Below are 22,901 nucleotides of genomic sequence, written 5' to 3'. Positions count from 1 at the left end.
GGAAAAACCACTCTTCTCACTCTGGGCCAGGAGTAGAATTGCGACCCTTCGCTGCCCTCCTACTATATGCCAGAAACCACTTAACGCTTGATGTGCTCTTGCTCAGAGGCAATTTTTAAAAAGGTAGATACGATTCCATTGTTGCTGTGATAGAGGGGAACGGGAGCATTAGTGGCGATACTGAGAAAGCATGACGAACTGTGTCTAATTAGAAGTGAGAAGTGAGACTCAGAGGGTTTAGGGTTTCCAGCCAGCTATGAGGATGACTAACCTTTAGGAAGGGTGGGGATTTAACAACCAGAGAAAACCTGGACGACCTCGTGCAGTCGATGTGCTTTTTCACAAGGTGTGGTTTGCAGGCGCCAGGTGGGGCTTTTTTGGACTGGGAGATCCTTCAGCTGTTGATATTGCCTCAAAAATACGACTCCCCGTCCCAGCCTTGGCTCTTTATTTACAAAGAGAGGGGGTTGCTCACTGCCTCGGAGCAGGCTGGGCATGCCGCAGGGCCGGGGAAGGTGGACTCCTCCCGCCAACTCGCACGGACGCCGGTGCGCTCAGCTGCCTTTGTAGTTGAGAGAGTCACCCCGCGCGGGGAGGGGGACACAGCGCTCCACGTGCCGCGCCAGCGCCCCGCCCACTTTGGGCCCTGCCTTCCTCCTCGGCCCCGCCCCTCACGGATCGCGCTTTCTTCTAAGCCCCGCCCCCCTCACATCCGCCAGTCCCACCCCGCCCTTGGAGCTCCTCCCCGCCCCTCACTGAGCACCCTTCCTTCGAAGCCCCGCCCCTTGCGGCCCGGCCGGGCCCTCACGACCCGCCCCCCAAGGTTCCGCCCCGCCCCTCGCTCACCCCGGCTCAGCTCTCCTGGAGGCGCGGACGGTGGGGCCCCGCGCCTTTTGTGTCGGGTTTGGGCCGCTGCGCGCGCTCTCCCCTCAGTTTCGACTCGCGGGCTGACTTTGCCCGCGCGCCCTCTTGCCTCTCCGTCGGCGGCCTCGCAGCCGCCCGCGCCCGCCCGGGGACCGCGTCCCCAGTCTCGGGCGGGCGCACGCTCCCCCGGCCGGAGGGACCCGGGCGACGCTCGCCCCCTCCCCTCCACTCCCCTCCTCCCGGCGGCGTGCGCACACGGCGGCCCGGGCACGCGCCCGCCAAGATGGCAGGGGCCGGGGCCCAGCTGTCAGGCGCCGCCGCCGCAGCCCGTCCCCGCAGCTAGCGGCCCGGACGCCAGCCCCGAGAAGATGAGCCCTCGCTGCCCCCCGCAGCCCAGCGAGACGCGGAGCCGCCGCGCCCGGGGCCGGCTGCCCCGCTAACGCCCCGCGCCCCGCGCCGCGCCCCCGGCCCCGCGCGCCCGCCCCGGCAGCGACAATGAGGTGAGTCGGCGGGCGCCTGGGCGTGGGGAGGTCGGGCGGGCGGCGTCCGGAGCGCTGGGCGGGCTTCGGTAATACCGTGGGGGTGTGGGGGACCGTGAGAGGGTCTGGGGGAGTCGGGGTGGGCGGCCTTCTGGAAGCAGCGGGGTGTGCCGGCCTTTGCAGCTCGCGGGAGGCACACGTGGGGGCTGGGGGCCGCGCGGGGAGGCCGACCGCGCGGCAGGTGTGGCCGCGCCCGGCCCGGAGCCCCTCCGGCCTCCCTCCCCGGGGTTATGTACCCTTGGTCGAAGCCTCTCTGTGCCAGCGCTCTGGGGCTTACACGTTAAGTGGTCGTTTCCTTCCACCTGGAGCTCCTTGCCGGCTTCAGCTCCCTTTTTCTTGTCCCCGTCTCCTTTCTTCTTGCACGCCGGTCAAGTGCAAGACCCGCAATGTACAACTTATTGGTTTATCACCCAGCCAGGGGGACTGGTGGTTACCAGTTCGAGAAAAAACATTGCCAGCACCCAGGAGCTCGGAATTCTCTCTCCAGAGGTAACCCAATCCTGACTTTTTGGGGATAATCACGTCCTTGCCTTTTGTCGGTGAGATTTTACCTTCCAAACATATATCCCATAAAAACTGTAGTGTCTGTCGTTTCATTTTGACTGTTTTGTGATTTTATATAAACGAAATGCTAATGAAATATATATTCTTTTGTGTCCGGCTTTTTCACTCAACGTGCTTCTGAGATTCATCCATTATGTCGTAACCGTTGTTCATTTTTATTAATCTATAGTATTCCATTGTATGAAATACTACAGTTTAGCTATTCTGGTATTGGTAGACATTTGAATTGTTTCTAGCTTTAGACTATTAATAATAATGCTGTTTTGAATATTCTTATACATCTGGTACATTCATTTCTGTTGGGTATATACCTAGCAGTGGAACTTCTAGGTCAAAAGATACCCATATCTTCAACTTTAGGAAATAACACCAAGTTTCCAAAGTGTTTGTACCAATTTACACTCCTACCAGCAAATGTATGGGAGTTCTCGTGCTCCATGTCCTTGTCAGTACTTGTCAACACTTACATTTTAGCCATCCTGGTGAGTGTGAAGCCATCCTGGTGAGGTATCCCATTGTGTTTTCGGATTGCAGTTTCTTGCTGACTGATGAGGTTGAACATCTTTTCATGTTTGTTTGGTATCCTGTTTTGTGAAGTGCCTGTTCAAAAGTGTTTTCTTTTGGGATTTACATGCCTTTTTCTTCCTAATTTGTAGGAGTTCTATTCCAAAGTCAAGAAGATAGTTTCCTATGACATCTTCTAAAAATCTTACTGTTCTGCCTTTCAAATTAAGATCTACAGTCCACTTGTGACTTTTGTGTAACTTGTGGAAAAGCGGTCAAATTTTATATTTAGCAGAACCATTTATTCAGTACTGTCTATCAGAAAGGTCATCTTTTCCCCATAGTTCTGCAGTGCCACCTTTGTCATCTTCCAGTCTTCCATTTGGGATCATTTCTTTCTGTCTGAGGAATACCCTTTAGAATTCCTCGTACAGGTCTGCTGGTGACAAATTCTTACAGTATTTGTTTGCAAATGTCATTATTTATCCTTCATTTGGAAAAAAAACAGATTTATTGAGATACAATTCACATACCATAAAATTTACCCATTTAGAGTATGCAGTTTGGTGGTTTTTAGTATTTTCACAGAGTTATGAAACCCTTACCACAATCTAATTTTAGAACATTTTCCTCCGTTTTAGAAGGGTCTTTTCAGTAGTTACAGAATTCTTGGTTTACCGTTGCTTTCTTTTAGCACTTTAAAGACACCTCATTGTCTCTGACTTGGATTGTTTCTGTTGAGAAGTAACTTGTCTGTCGTTCTTTGAAAGTCGTGTTTTTCTCTGGCTGCTTTTAAAATGTTCTCTGTGTTTGGTTTTCAGCAGTTTTTTCTGTGCTGTCCTTAGTATGGATTTTTTTTTTTTTTTATATAACTTAGGACCTCTTGAGTCTTTGGCTTTATGTCTCTCATTAGTTTTGGAAGTCATGAGCCTTTAGGACTTCAAATATTGCTTCTGTCCCATTCTCCCTCACCTTTCCTTCTGGGGCTACCATTATACATGTTAGGCTATTTCACTGTATCTTCCTTCTGTGTTTTCTTAACCTTCCTTTTGTGTTTTCTGTTTGTCTCTTTGCTCTTCATTCTGGTTATCTCCTCACTTATCTTTCCTATCAATTGACTTTTTAATTTCAGTTATTATATATTTTTTGATACTTTAATTTCCATTTGCTTTTTTTTATGGTTTCCAGCTGTCTCCCAAAATTATCAATATTGTCTTTCATCTCCTTGAATATAGTATGTATGATTATGTTAATGTTTGTCCAATTATGGCAGTATTTGTGAGTCATTTCCAACGTCTGTTTCTCTTGGTTTTCATTCATATTGTCTTATCTCCTTTTGTGCCTAGTTGTTTTTGTTTTTTAATTCCATGCTGGACATCATATTTGCAGAATTTGCAGAAATAATTTGAGGCCTAAGAAGATGTTTTTCTCTTCCAGAGATAATTCACATTTGCTTTTGTCAGACAAATGGGGCACTTATAATCTGGGGTCACTTCAGTGTAGTCTCAAGGAATTGGGATGTTTCTAAGCTGAGCTCCAGTCCTTATGAGAGCCAGCCTGTTCTGTTCACCTTTAGTGCTCATGTTCAGCTCTTCACCAGCACCTTTACCCTCCAGCCTAAAGCCAAACTTTTAGGATTCCCTTCAAAGTTGGCAGACATCTCCAGGGAAAAGTAGCCCCAAATACTGAACTCACCTCCCTGAGCCTCTGATAGCCCTTCTTCCTCCAGGCCTCCAAGCAGATATTTATTCTGTTTTTTTCCCTGCTTTTTTAGTTCTTTTCAGCTGGAGGATTGTTCTGATGTACTAAGTTCATGTTTACTGGAAGTAAAAGTCCCTGATGTATGCATGTTAGGAGCAGTTTGAGTCAATATTCAATTTCAGAGGAGACTCAAGCTACCTGGTTACAGAAGCTGTGGGGAATAACACCACCAATTTTTTTGTGTTATAACTATTTTAGATCATTTCAGTTTGTGAAATGCACTTAGAATCAAGATAACTTTAAGAATAAATCTTTATTTCCTCTTAATATGTAATTAATTGAAAAAATGGCAGATCATTCCTGTAAAGCAAAGGATTTTGGAAGCAGGTGCTTTCCTCTCTTCTTTTAATATTCATTTCTTTCTCCTGTCTTGATTTCCTTAATTGTTTATTTGATAAAAATTACCCCTTTCTTGGCCCACTTGAATAGAACATTTCATTTTTTGATCAATAATGACATAATAGTATTCTCAGATCCCATTTTGGGGGATCAAATGACAATGCATGGATATAGAAATGAAAGTTTTTAAATACTTTTTCCAAAATGAGTCATTCAGTTACCCTTTTTCTTTACACAGATTTTTTTTTTAAAACGCTGCTAACAGTTTAACATGGTTCTCTGTTGCAGACTGTTTGTAGTTAAACATCTATACGTGTATATTTACATGTACCTCTTGAGGTACGTGGCTTTTGCAAATGGACCTGAATGAGTCGAGGAGGTCTGTTCATCATTACCGCTGTTGTCAATTCATTTGATTTGCATATTTATAAGCAGTGTGGCTCATCTGTGAAAAATACTTTCTCTTTTGTTCATTCTGAATTTTTCTAACGAAAATGACACATTTTTCTTGTTAGATAATCTCATGGGAGTACATAGATATGACGTTTTGAAAATGGTCTGAAATGGAGCCTCTAAACTGATGCTTTTCAGGAATGTCTCAGAAAGGCATAGAGCTAGAGATGCATTCTAACAAATAAACTGAACATTTGAGGCACATGTCCACATAGTTTAGTTTTGCTAAACTATGTGGACATGGTGAATTATCCAAGTCACTGTTTTGCTGACTTGGATAATTAAGGATGTGTCTGAGTTTTTCTTAATTTTCTAGACTATTGCCTGAATTCTTATTTCCCTTTTCCTAAGAGACGTTATGTATTCTCATATCTCATTCAGAAATCATTTTTCGAGGCCTTACCGTTGCCTGATACTGGATTTGGTGGTAAGGAGGTAGAAGGGGCCAAACCTCCCCACCCCCAAATAGTCTCTATCCCTAAAAGATTTACAGAAATTTCCTAAATCCCTTTCTGCATCATTTTTCTACTTAAAAACAAAGATGCCCACATACACAGTATACAATATATTTCTGCTTGTATACTTTAGTCATTTATCTGTTGGGAAGGTTCTCTTCTGTGAACGTTTTCCCCCTCCGCCTTTCATCTTTTAAAGATTTGATATATAGAAGTTTAAGATTTTTATGTTATCAAGTCATTTTCTTTGTGATTTTTCCATCGTTTCTTATGTTTTAGCATTTGTCTAGTAGTTCGGTAAGTATTAAGTTGTTTTTTTATATGTAAAATTTCACAAAAGTTCATCCTTCAAATTGTCTGGAATATGAGATAAAGATCAAAATTACATTTTTCTTCAAAATTGCTGATCAGATACTTGATTATTTTAGTAGATATGTGGCGGAGGTATCAGGAATGTTTTCTAAGTTGGATGGCAGAACAAACCTGCAGATTCCAAAATCCTCTCCAGGGCTGCATGGTAACATCTGAAGCAGGATCACCTCCAGTCTTCAGAGAGCTTGCCTGCCCCCGCCAGGGCCAGCCTTGTGTGTGTAAGGCATGGCCAGCCTACCATCTCACAGGTCTGGTTATGTGCCAGGGAACTACCTCATCTGGGCCAAGGGCACTTTATCAATTTGGAGTTCTGCAGAATGCAGTGCAGTTACAGGGTACAGCATGAGATACCCAAGCACAGACACAGTCTTCACACACCACAGTTAGCCAGCACTAGCTAACACAAGTACATCTCAGCTTATTGCTGCAGGATAGGGGCAGGGGAGCATTCCTCCAGGAATCTTTGGAAGTTGTGTTCGGGAGACCAGCTGTGGGGTTGTGGCGCTTCTGTGTGTGTACCTTCGACTCTCTTCGGTTGTTCTGTTTTTAGACCTGTACCGTTACTATATTTACCTTGTGGGTGGTGATTTTTAATATGAGCAACATCATCTTTTTATTAATGTCCTTTTGAATTTTGCTGGGTTGGTAGTTTTGTTTGTATCTAGTTACACAAACATAAGAAATTTAAACTTAGTTTTATAATTGGACATAAATAAGCTACATGAAAATATATCGGCATTGTTTCACATGAAGATTTTTTTCCCTGTAAAGGTAATCTATATACTACCCAGGTTTGAACCTTGCGGTAGACTATAGGCTTGGTGACTCCGAGTTGAGTGAATATCATAACTGCCTTAATAGTGTGACGATAACTTAGAGAAGAGCACCTCCAGCTGACGTCAGGGTGGGGTGGGAAGGACAGTGGTCCCAGCAGCAAACAGCTTTTTCTCTTTCTTAGCCTGAAAGGAGAAGACCTCATAGAAATGACTTCTAGTGGCAGTTTTTATTTTTCTGGTTTAAATGTAGTATGTATTGAACGTGGAGAATTTGAAAACAGAGAAAGTATAAAGAAGACAATAAAAATCAGCATTGATCCCGCTGTTTAGGGATAACCCATTAAACGTGGGGTATAGTCTCTTTATCTTTTTCACGTGTAAGTGTAACGTTTTCACAAAATTGATACTATACTGTGTATTCGTATTGGGCATTTTACATTCAACATATATGCATTTCCCCTTCGTTAAATGTTCTTTGAAAACATTTAAAATAGCTGCATAATAGTCTATCAGATGATATACCATAATTTATTTACCAGTACCCCAAGTTTGGGACAGTTAGCTTTGCTTTTAGGATTTCATCATTGTAAATAATACGATGATAATGTCTGTACATAAATCTTAGGGTATGTCTCTGATTATTTCCTTAAGATAAGTTAGAAAAATAGTATTATTAGTGGAACCAAAGGCTGTTGATAAATTTTAAGCAAAGAAGAGAGAAAGATAAAGTTAATGAAAGGAACTTTATTCCTGGTCTTAAATTGGAGGTTCCCCTCCCAAAAAGCAAAGGCCTAGGAGAGGAATCAGAAGTAAATGGTGTGGTTGCATCTGCTTGCCAGTGGGGGGAGCCCTGTTCTCAGGTCCTCTATAGCTACTGTGAAGATGGATTGTCTGTCTTTGTCTTTAAGGCTGTGGGAAAGGCATCTACTGCTTCTGGGTTTGGACTTAACGTAGGAATGTGAACGACCTTTTTCTTTTTATAATATTGAGTTAGGCCACATTTGTCCCTTGTATTCTAAACAGCCTGGGTTTTAGAGTCTAATAGACCTGGATTCTGCCCCAGAGCCACTCCTTACCAGCTGACTGACCTTGAGCAAATTACTTAGCCTTTATGAGCCGACACTTTTCCCAAATATAAATGAGGATAACCCTCCTTCTTTCTCGGGGTTTTGTGAGGATCAGATGAGAATACATAGAAGGGTCTCGGCTTACGGTGTTCAGTAAAGGTGAGCTGTTTACGTCCCCCACCTCAATTTGTTATGTCTGTGAAGGAGATGAACCCGGAAAGATCTGGGACAATTCTGATTTCAGATATTCTGCCCTTTTGTCAGATTGCTATATAAGTTCTCTACCATATGTGATAATTTTTTGGTTTAGAAACCACAGTTGCTATTGATGCTTCAACTTCTAAAAATGATTCAGGGCCGTTCTCTGTAAAAGAGACAAAATAGAACTACTGAAATAAAGACAAAACAGGAGGCATGTTATTTTGGGGTAGAGGAGATCATTGTACCAGGAAATTTAGATTAAGAAATAGTTACTGCAGTTGAGCAGTTAGTTGTGAAAGTCATGGAGGTGGTGGCAGAAAGGGCAGTGGGAGCCAATGTGACACGTTTTCTGAGTGTCTTAGCAGAAATGGGCAACGTCCCTTACAAGGGCTTGGTTTTGGAAGCCTCTTACTCACCTTCTCCAGTCCTTCCCCCTTGTCGTATATCTGCCCTGGGCCCCTGTGTAAAGCTTCCAGCACCTTAAACACTCTGTGGGTACTGCCCTCCTCTCTGGGCTCTCTCTGTGGAGCTGTGTCTGTTGCTCTGATCTTGTCTTCTTCATTCTCCTCCAAAGGATCCTTAAGTAAGAAAAGGTCTGATGGACTAATTCATGAGTTGACCAGAGTTCAGCTACTTCCTTTTCCTCTTCACCTTACTAAGTTCTTAGCCTTCAAATCTTAGCTTAAATGTCACTTCCTCAGGGAGGCAGTCCTTGACTCCAGCCCTGGCTGATGGCCCTTCCCGATTATTTGCCTCTGTGGCATTCCATATTTCCTATTCTGTTATTTTATTTTATTTTACTTTTGGCCACGCTGCGTGGCATGTGGGATCCTAGCTCCCTGACCAGGGATCGAACCCATGTCCCCTGCATTGGAAGCACGGAGTCTTAACCACTGAACCGCCAGGAAAGTCCCTCTGTTACTTTTTATATTTATAATTACTTACCGTTTTCCTCCTATACTTCATAAAGGATTATGCTAGTTTCCATCTCTGTTGGGTCCCTAGAGCCTAGCGCTGTGCCTGGCAATTGGTAGATGCTTAATGAATATTGATGCTGCCACTTGTATGTAAAATGGGTAGTAAATCATGACATTCATTCTGCATTGTCATGGGTCCTTCCAAGTACCACATTCCAGGCAGCTCCCAAATGAGTGAAGCTGGCATCCAAGATGAAAACTCTTTCATTATGTGCTCAATGAGTTAATGAATTACTGGGTGACAGTGCTTTCATCTGGTGTTTCCGTACCACTACCAGGAGATAGGATTTGTTTATTGATGTGTGGATGGATTCTTTTTTCCTGAATTTTCTTTGTAAGGACATTGTGCACTGTAACTCTCGATGTCCCTGATGTTTCTCAAACTTTAATGTGCCTAGGAATCTGTGTGTGTATGTCCTTCCAAAATGCAGATCCCAGGTCCCATTGCCAGGGATGGAGGAATGCTTTTCATAAATCTTTTTTTTCCTGTTTTTATTAATAGACTTTATATTTTTTACTCTTTTTTTTTTTTTTTTGCGGTACGCGGGCCTCTCACTGTCGTGGCCTCTCCCGTTGCGGAACACAGGCTCTGGACGCGCAGGCTCAGCGGCCGTGGCTCACGGGCCCAGCCGCTCCGCGGCACGTGGGATCCTCCCAGACCGGGGCACGAACCTGTGTCCCCTGCATCGGCAGGCGGACCCTCAACCACTGCGCCACCAGGGAAGCCCTAGACTTTATATTTTAAAACAATTTTAGAGTTATGGAAAAGTTGAGCAGATAGTACAGAGAGTTCCCATACACTCTCCACATATATAGTTTCCCCTGTTATTAATATCTTACGTGGTACATTTGTTATACTTAGTAAACTAATATTGATACAATATTATTAGCTGACGTGCATAGTATATTCAAGTTTGCTTGTTTTTACCTAATGTACTTTTTCTGTTACAAGGTCTGATCCCGGATACCACATTACATTTAGTTGTTAAATCTCCTTAGACCCCTCTGCTGTGGATAGTTTTTCAGACTGTCTTTAATATTTGAAGATCTTGACTATTTTGAGGAGTACTTGTTTAGGTATATTGTAGGATGCCCTTCTGTTGGAATTTGTTTCATGTTTTTCTCATGGTTAGCCTGGGGTTGTTAAGTTTCAGGCAGGAAGATCGCAGAGATGAAGTGACATTCCATTCCATGTTACAGAGGGTACATACTGCAGCGTGACTTATCACTGTTGATGTTGACCTCGATCACCTGGCTGAAGCAGTGTTTGTCAGGTTCCATCATTGTAAAGTTACTCTTCTATTCCCCTTTTCGTACTGTCTTCTTTTCAAGACGGTCACTATTCGTAGCTCACACGTAAGGAGGAGGGAGTCATGCTCCTTCTGCTGAGCGCTTTTTAAATTTTAATAATTAAGTATTTATTTTTGTGTATTAGAAGAAAATCAGTGCATCAAATTAGTGGTATTTTAACTGGGTTCCCCAGAAAACTGTACCCGAGGTGAAGGCTCCTGTGTGTTTGGAGGAGAGCACAGGATTGATATTTGTGGGGCCCGAAGGGAGAAGCCTGTATCCATTAGCTACTGTCTCCATTTGGCAAAGGATTGCTCCACAGGGCACTGATTGCCCCCGTACATGGTGATGTTCTCAGTGGGTCCTGACGGGGCTCACGTGGCAGCCCCCTGCGGCCGCAGCAGGGACTGGACACAGGTCAGAGCCCGGGCAGAACTGGTTGCCTCAGGGGTGGCTAGAATAAGAAACAGGTAAGGCAGGAGGGGCTGAAATGATGCCGACTAGGTGCTTAATGCACATGATTTTGTGGGGATTACTTCTCTCTTTTTGAAATTTTTTTTTACTCACTGCTTCTTGATTTTCAGTCATGGCTCGAAAGTTTTCTGTGATACCAGCTTGAATTCACCTATGTTTTTTCTAGTACTTGTACAGTTTCTTTTCTTTGTCAAACATTTAAATCTTTGATCCATTTGGAATTAAATATATGGTATGAGAGCTGGATCCAATTTTAACCTTTTCTATCTGGTTTTTCAGTTATCCCAATACCCCTTATTAAAAATTTCATTTTCTGGGACTTCCCTGGTGGTGCAGTGGATAAGACTCCACACTCCCAATGCAGGGTGTCCAGGTTCAATCCCTGGTCAGGGAACTAGATCCCACATGCATGCCTCAAATAAGAGTTCGCACATGCCACAACTAAGGAGCCCACGTGCCACAACTAAGGAGCCTGCCTGCCGGAATTAAGGAGCCCATGTGCTGCAACTAAGGAGCCAGTGAGCCACAACTAAGGAGCCCCCTGCTGCAGCTAAGACCCAGCACAACCATATTAATTAATTATTTTAAAATTCCATTTTCTCCCGGTGTTTTGAGATTCTGTCCTTTGTCATATTAATTTAACCTATTTCTGGATTTTCTATTATGTTCCATTGGTCTGCATTTATTCATGTGTCAATGCCTCACTTTTGATTAAAGAGGTTCTATAGTGTGTTTTAATATTTAGTAGGGCTAATACTCTCTTACTGCTCTAGTGAGTTGATTTTAAAGGAAAAGATTAATTGATAGCACTCACGTTAAACAGATATGACAAAAATCATGAATGACCAAACAGTGCTTTAATCCAAGGGAACAAATCCAGAATGGCATGAGTCAGGCATCTGTCTGCCCCTCGGGGAGAATTCTCACTTATAACATGACATGTGTGGCTTTTGAATATGAATCCAAGGAGGCATCCGTGAGGCTGGAGGACACTTACAGGCAATGTGACCCCTCGGGCCAGGATTGTCAGCACAGTTGAAGCACCCCCTCTGTCACTCTCCCTCCGAAGTATTGATGAAACTGGTTTATTTTGGAGGGTTTTGACCTGTAAAAAATACTCATTTGTCAAACCATAGAAAGTTAGATTCAGAAACTTAGAAATTCTCTAAGTCCAGTGGTTTTTAACCCTCACTGGGCATCAGCAACAGTTGAAAAGGCCCTCTTCCCCACCTTCCACCTGATACCCGGGCCCTACCTTAGAGAGTCCATTAATCTGGGATGAGGTGTTTTGCTGTTGTTTCATTTGAAATCTCCAGGTTATTTAAGTGTGCAGCCACAGTTAAGAACTGCTGATCTAGTCCTGAGTTTCAAGACTGGGGCTGGTTTTCTGGAATGTAGTAAGTGCTCAATAAGTGTTTGCTGACGAATGAATGAGCCCCTATTTCTCAGATGAGAAAATGGACACAGGCTCCAGAGGCCACTTGCCTAGGCCTCACAGGCAGTGAGGTATTAGGGGCGTGAAGCTCAGATTTCTTGTCTCGCAGTTCTGGTCTTATTTTTCACTCTTCTTCACCCACGGTTTCCTCTTTAGTTATAGGCAGAAGTAGGCAAGAGCATTTGCTCTCTTGATTCGTGGGTTCATCTTTATGACCTCGACCCTAGCTCCTCCTATTCAGTACAGCAAAAACTTGGGAATGAGCCTGAGACTTCGTAGTGAGACAGCTGGGCTATGCTGAAATTTCAGCCTGCGTTCAGTGTCAGCCCACCTCTAGGTAGGGGTCGGGGAGACAGGAAAGGAGGAGCAGGGGCACCAGGGACTGCCATTCCTTGTGTATCCGTGGTGTGTCAGGCTCTGTGCCTAGGAGTTTTCAGCTCTCTCATTTTTTTTTTTTTTTTTTTTTTTAGCTCTCTCATTTTTTGAAGGGAGGTCCATGCCTCCAGCCATAAGGCGTGTGAGATTTTAGATTACAGTGCATGATGACATTACTTTTTATTAATGCTTTGTTTGAATTCAGGCTTTATGGTTTTCTGTTAGTCAGCAGTAATGCCTAATCTCTATTTTCTCACACTCCACATTGCTTCATCCCCTAAATTTCTTAGTCACCTGGGAAAAACTCAAACTTCAGAACTGCAGAAATTGTAGAGACCAACTAGAGAAGACTTGAATTAAATTATGAGTGATTTATGTTAGAAAATTGCCGTTTGGTTCCGTTTTAAACACGTTAAGTTGTACTGGATTGGGGAGTTCTACTTCTGGCACTGTTTTAGTCCTATTAAGAGCAAGAAAACGTGAAAAGTTAAAAAATAACATCCCAACCAAAAGACACAGACTGGCTGAATGGATACAAAAACAGGACACATATATATGCTGTCTACAAGAGACCCACTTCAGACCTAGGGACACATACAGACTGAAAGTGAGGGGATGGAAAAAGATATTCCATGCAAATGGAAATCAAAAGAAAGCTGGAGTAGCAATTCTCATATCAGACAAAATAGACTTTAAAATAAAGACTATTACAAGAGACAAAGAAGGACACTACATAATGATCAAGGGATCGATCCAAGAAGAAGATATAACAATTGTAAATATTTATGCACCCAACATAGGAGCACCTCAATACATAAGGCAAATACTAACAGCCATAAAAGGGGAAATCGACAGTAACACAATCATAGTAGGGGACTTTAACACCCCAGTTTCACCAATGGACAGATCATCCAAAATGAAAATAAATAAGGAAACACAAACTTTAAATGATACATTAAACAAGATGGACTTAATTGATATTTATAGGACATTCCATCCAAAACCAACACAATACACATTCTTCTCAAGTGCTCATGGAACATTCTCCAGGATAGATCATATCTTGGGTCACAAATCAAGCCTTGGTAAATTTAAGAAAATTGTAATCATATCAAGTATCTTTTCCGACCACAACGCTATGAGACTAGATATCAATTACAGGAAAAAAATCTATAAAAAATACAAACACGGGCTTCCCTGGTGGCGCAGTGGTTGAGAGTCCTCCTGCCGATGCAGGAGACACGGGTTCGTGCCCTGGTCCAGGAAGATCCCACATGCCGCAGAGCGGCTGGATCCATGAGCCATGGCCCCTGAGCCTGCGCATCCGGAGCCTGTGCTCCACAGCCGGAGAGGCCACAACAGTGAGAGGCCTGCGTACCGCAAAAAAAAAAAAAAAAAATACAAACACATGGAGGCTAAACAGTACGTGACTTAATAACCAAGAGATCACTGAAGAAATCAAAGAGGCAATCAAAACATACCTAGAAAGAAATGACAGTGAAAACACTATGATCCAAAACCTATGGGATGCAGCAAAAGCAGTTCTAAGAGGGAAGTTTATAGCAATACAATCCGACCTTAAGAAACAAGAAACATCTCAAACAACCTAACCTTACACCTAAAGCAATTAGAGAAGAACAAAAAAACCCCAGAGTTAGCAGAAGGAAAGAAATCATAAAGATCAGATCAGAAATAAATGAAAAAGAAATGAAGGAAAGAATAGCAAAGATCAGTAAAACTAAAAGCTGGTTCTTTGAGAAGATAAAAAATTGATAAACCATTAGCCAGACTCATCAAGAAAAAAAGGGAGAAGACTCAAATCAGTAGAATTAGAAATGGAACAGGAGAAGTAACAACTGGCACTGCAGAAATACAAAAGATCATGAGAGATTACTACAAGCACCTATATGCCAATAAAATGGACAACTTGGAAGAAATGGACAAATTCTTAGAAATGCACATCCTTCCGAGACTGAACCAGGAAGAAATAGAAAATATGAACAGACCAGTCACAAGCATTGAAATTGAGACTGTTATTAAAAATCTTTCAACAAACAAAAGCCCAGGACCAGATGGCTTCACAGGTGAATTCTATCAAACATTTAGAGAAGAACTAACACCTATCCTTCTCAAACTCTAAACTCAATATATAGCAGAGGGAGGAACAGTCCCAAACTCATTCTACGAGGCCACCATCATCCTGATACCAAAACCAGACAAAGATGTCACAAACAAAGAAAACTACAGGCCAACATCACTGATGAACATAGATACAAAAATCCTCAACAAAATACTAGCAAACAGAATCCAACAGCACATTAAAAGGATCATCCACCATGATCAAGTGGGGTTTATCCCAGGAATGCAAGGATTCTTCAATATATGCAAGTCAATCAATGTGATAAACCACACTAAAAATTGAAGGAGAAAAACCATGTGATCATTTCAATAGATGCAAAGAAAGCTTTCGACAAAATTCAACACCCATTTATGATAAAAACCCTCCAGAAAGTAGGCATAGCGGGAACTTTCCTCAATATAAGAAAGGCCATATATGACAAACCCACAGCCAACATCGTCCTCAATGGTGAAAAACTGAAAGCATTTCCACTAAGATCAGGAAGAAGACAAGGTTGCCCACTCTCACCACTATTATTCAACATAGTTTTGGAAGTTTTAGCCACAGCAATCAGAGAAGAAAAAGAAACAGGACTCCAAATCGGAAAAGAAGAAGTAAAGCTGCCGCTGTTTGCAGATGATATGATACTATACATAGAGAATCCTAAAGATGCTACCAGAAAACTACTAGAGCTAATCAATGAATTTGGTAAAGTAGCAGGATACAAAATTAATGCACAGAAATCTCTAGCATTCCTATACACTAATGATGAAAAATCTGAAAGTGAAATTAAGAAAACACTCCCATTTACCATTGCAACCAAAAGAATAAAATAACTTGGAATAAACCTACCTAAGGAGACAAAAGACCTATATTCAGAAAATTATAAGACACTGTTGAAAGAAATGAAAGATGATACAAATAGATGGAGACATATACCATTTTCTTGGATTGGAAGTATCAACATTGTGAAAATGACTCTACTACCCAAAGCAATCTACAGATTCAATGCAATCCCTATCAAACTACCACTGGCATTTTTCACAGAACTAAAACAAAAAATTTCGGCTTCCCTGGTGACGCAGTGGTTGAGAGTCCGCCTGCCAATGCAGGGGGCGTGGGTTCATGCCCCGGTCCAGGAAGATCCCTCATGCTGTGGAGTGGCTGGGCCCGTGAGCCATGGCCGCTGAGCCTGCGTGTCTGGAGCCTGTGCTCTGCAATGGGAGAGGCCACAACAGTGAGAGGCCCGCGTACCACAAAAAAAAAAAAAAAAATTCACAATTTGTATGGAAACATAAAAGACCCCGAATAGCCAAAGCAATCTTGAGAAAGAAAAACGGAGCCGGAGGTATCAGGCTCCCTGACTTCAGGCTATACTACAAAGCTACAGTAATCAAGACAGTATGGTACTGGCACAAAACAGAAATATAGATCAGTGGAACAGGATAGAAAGCCCAGAGATAAACCCATGCACATATGGTCACCTTATCTTTGATAAAGGAGGCAAGGATATACAGTGGAGGAAAGATATCCTCTTCAATAAGTGGTACATGGACAGGTACATGTACAAGTATGAAATTAGAACACTCCCTAACACCATATACAAAAATAAACTCAAAATGGATTAAAGACCTAAATGTAAGGCCAGACACTATAAAACTCTTAGAGGAAAACATAGGCAGAACACCGTATGACATAAATCACAGCAAGATCCTTTTTGACCCACCTCCTAGAGAAACGGAAATAAAAACAAAAATAAACAAATGGGACCTAATGAAACTTAAAAGCTTTTGCACAGCAAAGGAAACCACAAACAAGATGAAAAGACAGCCCACTGAATGGGAGAAAATATTTGCAAATGAAGCAACTGACAAAGGATTAATCTGCAGAATTTACAAGCAGCTCATCTAGTTCAATATCAAAAAAAAATCTAAGCACACATTTCTGCAAAGAAGATATACAGATTGTCAACAAACATGAAAGGATGCCCAACATCACTAATCATTAAGGAAATGCAAATCAAAACTACCATGAGGTATCACCTCACACCAGAGTGGCCATCAAAAAAATCTACAAACAATAAATGCCGGAGAGGGTGTGGAAAAAAGGGAACCCTCTTGCGCTGTTGGTGGAAATGTAAATTGCTACAGCCACTATGGAGAACAGTATGGAGGTTCCTCAAAATACTAAAAACAGAACTACCATAAAACCCAGCAATTCCACTACGGGGCATATACCCTGAGAAAACCATAATTCAAAAAGAGTCATGTACCAAAATGTTCATTGCAGCTCTGTTTACAATAGCCAGGTCATGGATGCAACCTAAGTGTCCATTAACAGATGAATGGATAAAGAAGATGTGGCACATATATACAATGGAATATTACTCAGCCATAAAACGAAATGAAGTTGAGTTATTTGTAGTGAGGTGTATGGACCTAGAGTCTATCATACAGAGTGAAGTAAGTCAGAAGGAGAAAAACAAATACTGTATGCTAACACATCTATGGAATCTAAAAAAAAGAAAAAAAAATGGTCACGAAGAACCTAGGGGCAAGTCGGGAATAAAGAGACAGACCTACTAGAGAATGGACTTGAGGATATGGGGAGGGGGAAGGGTAAGCTGTGACAAAGTGAGAGAGTGGCATGGACATATATACACTACCAAATGTACAACAGATAGCTAGTAGGAAGCAGCCGCATAGCCCAGGGAGATCAGCTCGGTACTTTGTGACCACCTAGAGGCTTGGGGTAGGGAGGATGCGAGGGAGGGAGATGCAAGAGGGAAGACATATGGGAACATATGCATATGTATAACTGATTCACTTTGTTTTACAGCAGAAACTAACACACCATTGTAAAGCAATTATACTCCAATAAAGATGTTAAAATAAATAAATAAATACAAATACACACCAAAGGGGGGAAAAATGAATCAGTTTGAAGGCATAGGAGAGCTACAAGGCAGAAAGGATTTGCAGAGCCAAGATTTGGTAGAGGGCTGTCAGGTAAGCCCGACATTGGGCACCAGTTCTTCCTTTGACGCAGTTGTCATTGCTGAAATTGTCAACTGAGAAGCTGGTTAGAGCTTTCGGGAGATTCATGGGACAGGGGAGATTTTTTTTAAAAAGTTGGTATTTGCACCTTTGCCAGGGACGAGGAGCCCTAGTATACGCCCCAGTTTTCATAAGGGCTCTGCTTAGGAGCAAGGGTGAACTTAGGCATAGAGTGGCCTTCTCAGGAACTGGAGTACTGCTTTGAATCATCTCAATATCTAACTAGATTAAGGTGACCCGGAGTGGTTTGTACCCCTGACCTACCTACCTGCGCATTAGAAACAAAAGCAGATCCTCCTAGAAGAGCCGTGAATTACCTATACAGTTTTTATTTTTAATAATAAATGTGTTTTTACTTTTGGCTGTGTTGGGTCTTCGTTGCTGCGCATGGGCTTTCTCTAGTTGAGGCAAGCGGGGCCTACTCTTCCTTGTGGTGCACAGGTCTCTTATTGTCGTGGCTTCTCTTGTTGCAGAGCACGGGCTCTAGAGCGCAGGCTCAGTAGTTGTGGCACACGGGCTTCATTGCTCTGCGGTTGTGGGATCTTCCCGGGCCAGGGATCGGACCCGTGTCCCCTGCACTGGCAGGCAGATTCTTAACCACTGCGCCACCAGGGAAGCCCTATACAGTTTTCATATACGGTGACTGGCACTCGATCAAAAATTATCAGATATATGAGAAGATAAGACTTAACCAAAAACCAAGGGAAAACATAGACAGTAAGGACAGACATAATAAGATGATCGACTTGGATTTTAAAAGAACTATGATTAGCATATTTAAGGAAATAAGTTGTGTTTTACCTTTTCTTGTTCACCATGGCCATCTCAGCTTAGAGGCTGACGCAGACTCCAGACAAGAGTGTTTATAGTATTTCAGTGGAGGACACGTGTGAACAAGTGTGACTGCCAGTTGTCCTTGGGCGTATTTGCATGGTTCTAATCATCTTTGCTTAATCCCCTGCTGTGTAGCTTTGAGGTAGGGACAGAAGAGAAATTGGAATGATGATCACAGGCTTTTAGATCTCAGAACTAGAAGAGCCCCTGGAAGTCAATATATTGACCTTTTTATTTTTATCTTTGAGAGACGTGTACATGGTGATTGGTTTAGGCAATGTAAACACATGTGGAAGTTATTTGACACAATAAAGGTGGTGTTAAATACTTAATGTAAACATAATTTCAGTAAATATGAGTAGTTTTTTTTTTTGTCTGAGCCACATGGCTTGTGGGATCTTAGTTCCACGACCAGGGATTGAACCTGGGCCCCAGCACTGAAAGCGCCAAGTTCTGACCACTGGACCTCCAGTGAATTCCCTAAATGTGAATACTTTAAAAATACTTCAGAATTTTAAATTTACTATAATAAATGTGAATTTTTTTTAAAAAAATGTATAGACTTCTCTGTATTATAAATACATGACTACTGCTTATTTATCTATTTTCACATGTCATACCTGCTTAAATTTTTACTTGAAAGATAGATATTGAGTACCTACCATATGCAAGACAGTGGTACTAGGGATGGGGCGAGTGAAAGTTGGACCTTGGGTAGTAGTATGTAGCCAAGAAGGGGAGCGTGAGGCATCTGAGATGAAAGTGCCAGAAAAGAGGTATGGACAACACAGTTTTTTTAATTTATGTTTTTGCATTTGCAGTGGGCTAGGCTAGGCTCTTCTCTCTTCTGTTTTCGTTCTTTTACACTTCTTTTTACTGGTTTATTCTTTCGTCCAGTTGGCTTTTCAGTTGCTTGAAAACAGTAGTCTTCAGAAAGTCTCTCATTAATTTAGTTTAATGTCTCCGGTTCTTCAAGTTATTCACGATTTCTCTCTAATTAGTGGCCCTTCAGAGGGCTTTCCTTTCACTGAGCTCTGACCCACAGAAGTCATTAGCAATTTAAAAATTTAAATTCTCTAACATTTGCCTGAACACAGAAAACTGTTGGGCCTGGCACACGTTTGAAGCCCTTTATACAAAATAGAAACACCACACCTTGGAGCCTCGGTGCCAATAAACAGATGAAAATCAAATATACCCATTGACGCTGCGTTCTTCTACCAGCTGAGATCTCTAACTGATCAGCTTTAGGGACTTCCTTTCCTGGGAAGAAGGAAAATGCTCTCCTCGTTTTGTGTCACTGTACAAAACAGAAGTGTAAGCGATACACTGAATCAGAGAAGAGTCCCAAATGGAAGAGCAGTACTAGAAAGAGAACCAGCTGGTCCCTTCACGAGAGCAAAGAGTGATACACCTCAGAGTGTCCACATCTGTGGGTGACGAGGCAGCGACTGTGAATCACACAGATGGATGATCGTCCACTTTCATCGAGTTCACTGATTCCTGGGCTGTGAGTAGAAGACATGGTTATCCACACATGTAGCTTATTCCTAAGAAGACAGAGCACAGGTACCTCAAGTTCAGCGTGTCTAAAACTAGACTCACTACCACTATTTTATGAGCAATTGATTTTTGACAAAGATGCCAAGACAATTCAATGGGAAAAATAGCCTTTTTAGCAAATGCTGGGACAACTGAATATCAACATACAGAAGAATGAAGTTGAACCTACCTACCTCCATATACAAAAGAACTCAAAATAGATAATGAACTTAAATGTGGAAGCTAAAACTTTAGTCTCTTATGGGAGAAAATATGAGTAAATCTTCATGGCCTTGGGTTAGGCAGTGATTTTTTAGACATAACACCAAAACCCAAATGGTATCAATAAAAGAAAAAAATAAATTGGATTTCATCTAAAGTAGAAACATGTGTGCTGCAAACTATACTATCAAGAAAGTGAGAAGACAATTCCCAGAATGGGAGAAAGTATCTGCACGTTATATATCTGATAAGGGACTTACATCTAACATATACAAAGGACTCTTACAACTCAATAATAAAAAGAAAACTGACTTTAAAAATGGGCGGATGATTTAAATGGATGCTTCTCCAAAGATGTACAGATGGCCAATAAGCACATGAAAAGGTACTCAGCATCCTTAGACATGAGGAAGTACAAACCAAACCCCAGTGAGATACCACTTCACACTCACTGGAATAAAAAGGACAGATGATAACAAATGTTGGTGAGGGTGTGGATGCTCTGCACACATTGGGTGAGTGGCTCTGTGGGTAAATCTCATTGGAGCCCTCAGACATTGGCTGGGGTGAATGTAAAAGGGTACAGTTGCTTTGGAAAACAGTTCGGTAGTCCTTCAAAACACTAAACAGAGTTTCCATGTGTCTTGGCGTTTCCCCTGTGAGGCACGTACCCGAGAGAAATTAAACATACGTCCATACAAAACTTATACATGAATGTTCATAGGAGCATTATTTATAGTAGCCGAACAGTGAAAACAACCCAAATGTCTGATAAATGGATAAATAAAATGTGGGCTCTTCATACAGTGGGATATTATTCAGCAATAAAAAGGAATGAGGTACCCATACTGATACAACATGGATGAACCTTGAAAACGTTATGCTGAGAGAAAGAAGCCAATCACAGAAGACCACATATTGTTTGATTCCATTTATGTGAAATGTCAAGAAAAGGCAAATCCGTAGAGACGGGAAGTAGATTAGTAGGGCTGAGGTTAAGGGGTAAGCATGGGGAGGGGCTGCTGAGGGGTATAAGGTTTCTTTGGGGGATGATGAAAACATTCTAAAATTAGATTGCAGTGATTGTCGTGCCACCTTGTGAACATACTAAAAAATCATTGAATTGTGTACTTTAAATGGGTGGTTTTTATGGAATAAAAAATCTCTTTCTAAATAAGTGTTTAAAAAAAAAATAACTGAACACATTGCTCTCCTTCCCAGACTTTCCTTCTTGCAAAATCCTCAGTCTCAGTGAGCTGCGCACTGTGGTCCAAGCTAGAAACCTGGAGGCTTGATGGAGTCAGATCCAAGTGGTTGCATCATTATCATCATCATGTCTTCTTCCTTCAACTCTCTCTTGTCCCCTTCAGAGCTGTGATACTGACATACATAGGCCTTCATCATTATTAAAATGCCATAATTATATTCCGCTTTTGTTCTCTACCTCTTAAACTGTCTCCTCTGTATTTTGTTAAATTGTCAATACTCAAATCTGAGTTAATATTCTCTTCCTGAGTTTCTTCAGGATATTTCTGTGTCTTTCTGGGTAAAGTTATGTCTCCTTAGCTTAGTTTACAAAGTATTGCATGAACTGGCCTCTCTCTCCCTCTTCAGAGTAATTTCCTCTGTTCTCCATATTATAAGGAGCCTACCCTCACATGTTCTTTGATATGATACCTCCTGATTATGATGCCAGTTTCAAGTGGTCAGCAGCCCCATGTGGCTGCCATGCTGGACAGCACAGACTAAGGAACTTGCATTATTGCATATAAGCACTCAGTTAATACTTCTTGAATGTAATCATAGCCATTATCTATGTTCGGCATTTACCCAGCTTCTGCTTTTATACTTTTGGTGGTAAGGTGCTCCCTGGGTTGTCAGGTTACTAACCCAGCCCTGGGTATCTCTTCCTTCTTCTTATATTCCGCTGGTGTTTGCTTCTCTAAAATGTCTACTGGTTGATGCAAGCACTGCCTCATCCAGAACGGCACCCAGGTTATTAGACTGCGGCAGTCACCTCCTCGACTCTGCCGCAGGTTAGTAAATATCTATACTCCCACCACCATTTCACTAGATATGCTTTGTCACTTCTCAATCCATATACCCGTCCTTCTGTCCTTCTGTCAATTCATGTTATTTTTTTTGATGAGTTTAAACTTTTTAACAACTCACTAGTATTTCACTGACTGGAAGTAGCTAGATTATCTAACCAGTCCTCATTGTTGTATATTTATATAGGTTATTTTCAGTTTATATTATGGTTGTTCTCTCATTGTTGAGTTTTGAGATTTTGTTACTCAGGGTGGATGTAAGCATTTGTCAGATATGTGATTTCTCCCAGTCTGTAGCTTGCCCTTTCATTTTCTTAGCAGTGTCTTAAAGCACACCTATCTTTAATTTTGATGAAGTCCAGCTTACCAATACTTTCTTCTGTGGATTGTTCTTTGCCTAATTTCCCTCATGTTTTCTTCTAGAGGTTTGTAGTTTTATACTAGTCTGTGGTCCATTTTGTATGGTGTGAAGTAAGGGTCTCAGCTCACTTTTTTCGTATGGACCTTCAATTGTTTTGGCACCATGTGTTGGAAAGACTGCCCTTTCCCCATTGAGTTGTCATAGCACCTTTGTTGAAAGTCACTTGACTATCTACTCATTCTTTTTTTTTTTTTTTTTTTTTTTGCTGTA

The 22,901-nt window shown here is 42.0% G+C and overlaps 1 protein-coding gene across 2 annotated transcripts in view; it reads left to right on the top strand.

Annotated features, from left to right (window-relative positions):
- The first annotated feature begins 1,287 nt into the window (after positions 1–1,287).
- EVL (Enah/Vasp-like) overlaps positions 1,288–22,901 on the top strand; it is a 164,446-nt gene continuing 142,832 nt past the window's right edge. For both annotated transcript variants that reach the window (XM_082839594.1, XM_082839593.1), the window contains exon 1: positions 1,288–1,364. In XM_082839594.1, coding sequence (XP_082695720.1) covers positions 1,360–1,364 — 5 coding nt within the window. In that variant the 5' untranslated portion in view covers positions 1,288–1,359. The remainder of the gene's footprint in view (positions 1,365–22,901) is intronic.

Source organism: Leucopleurus acutus, assembly GCF_964270905.1.
Source record: "Leucopleurus acutus genome assembly, chromosome: 1".
NCBI lineage: Eukaryota > Metazoa > Chordata > Mammalia > Artiodactyla > Delphinidae > Leucopleurus > Leucopleurus acutus.
Note: the sequence above shows the minus strand (reverse complement) of the source record. Positions and strands in the feature narration are given on the sequence as shown.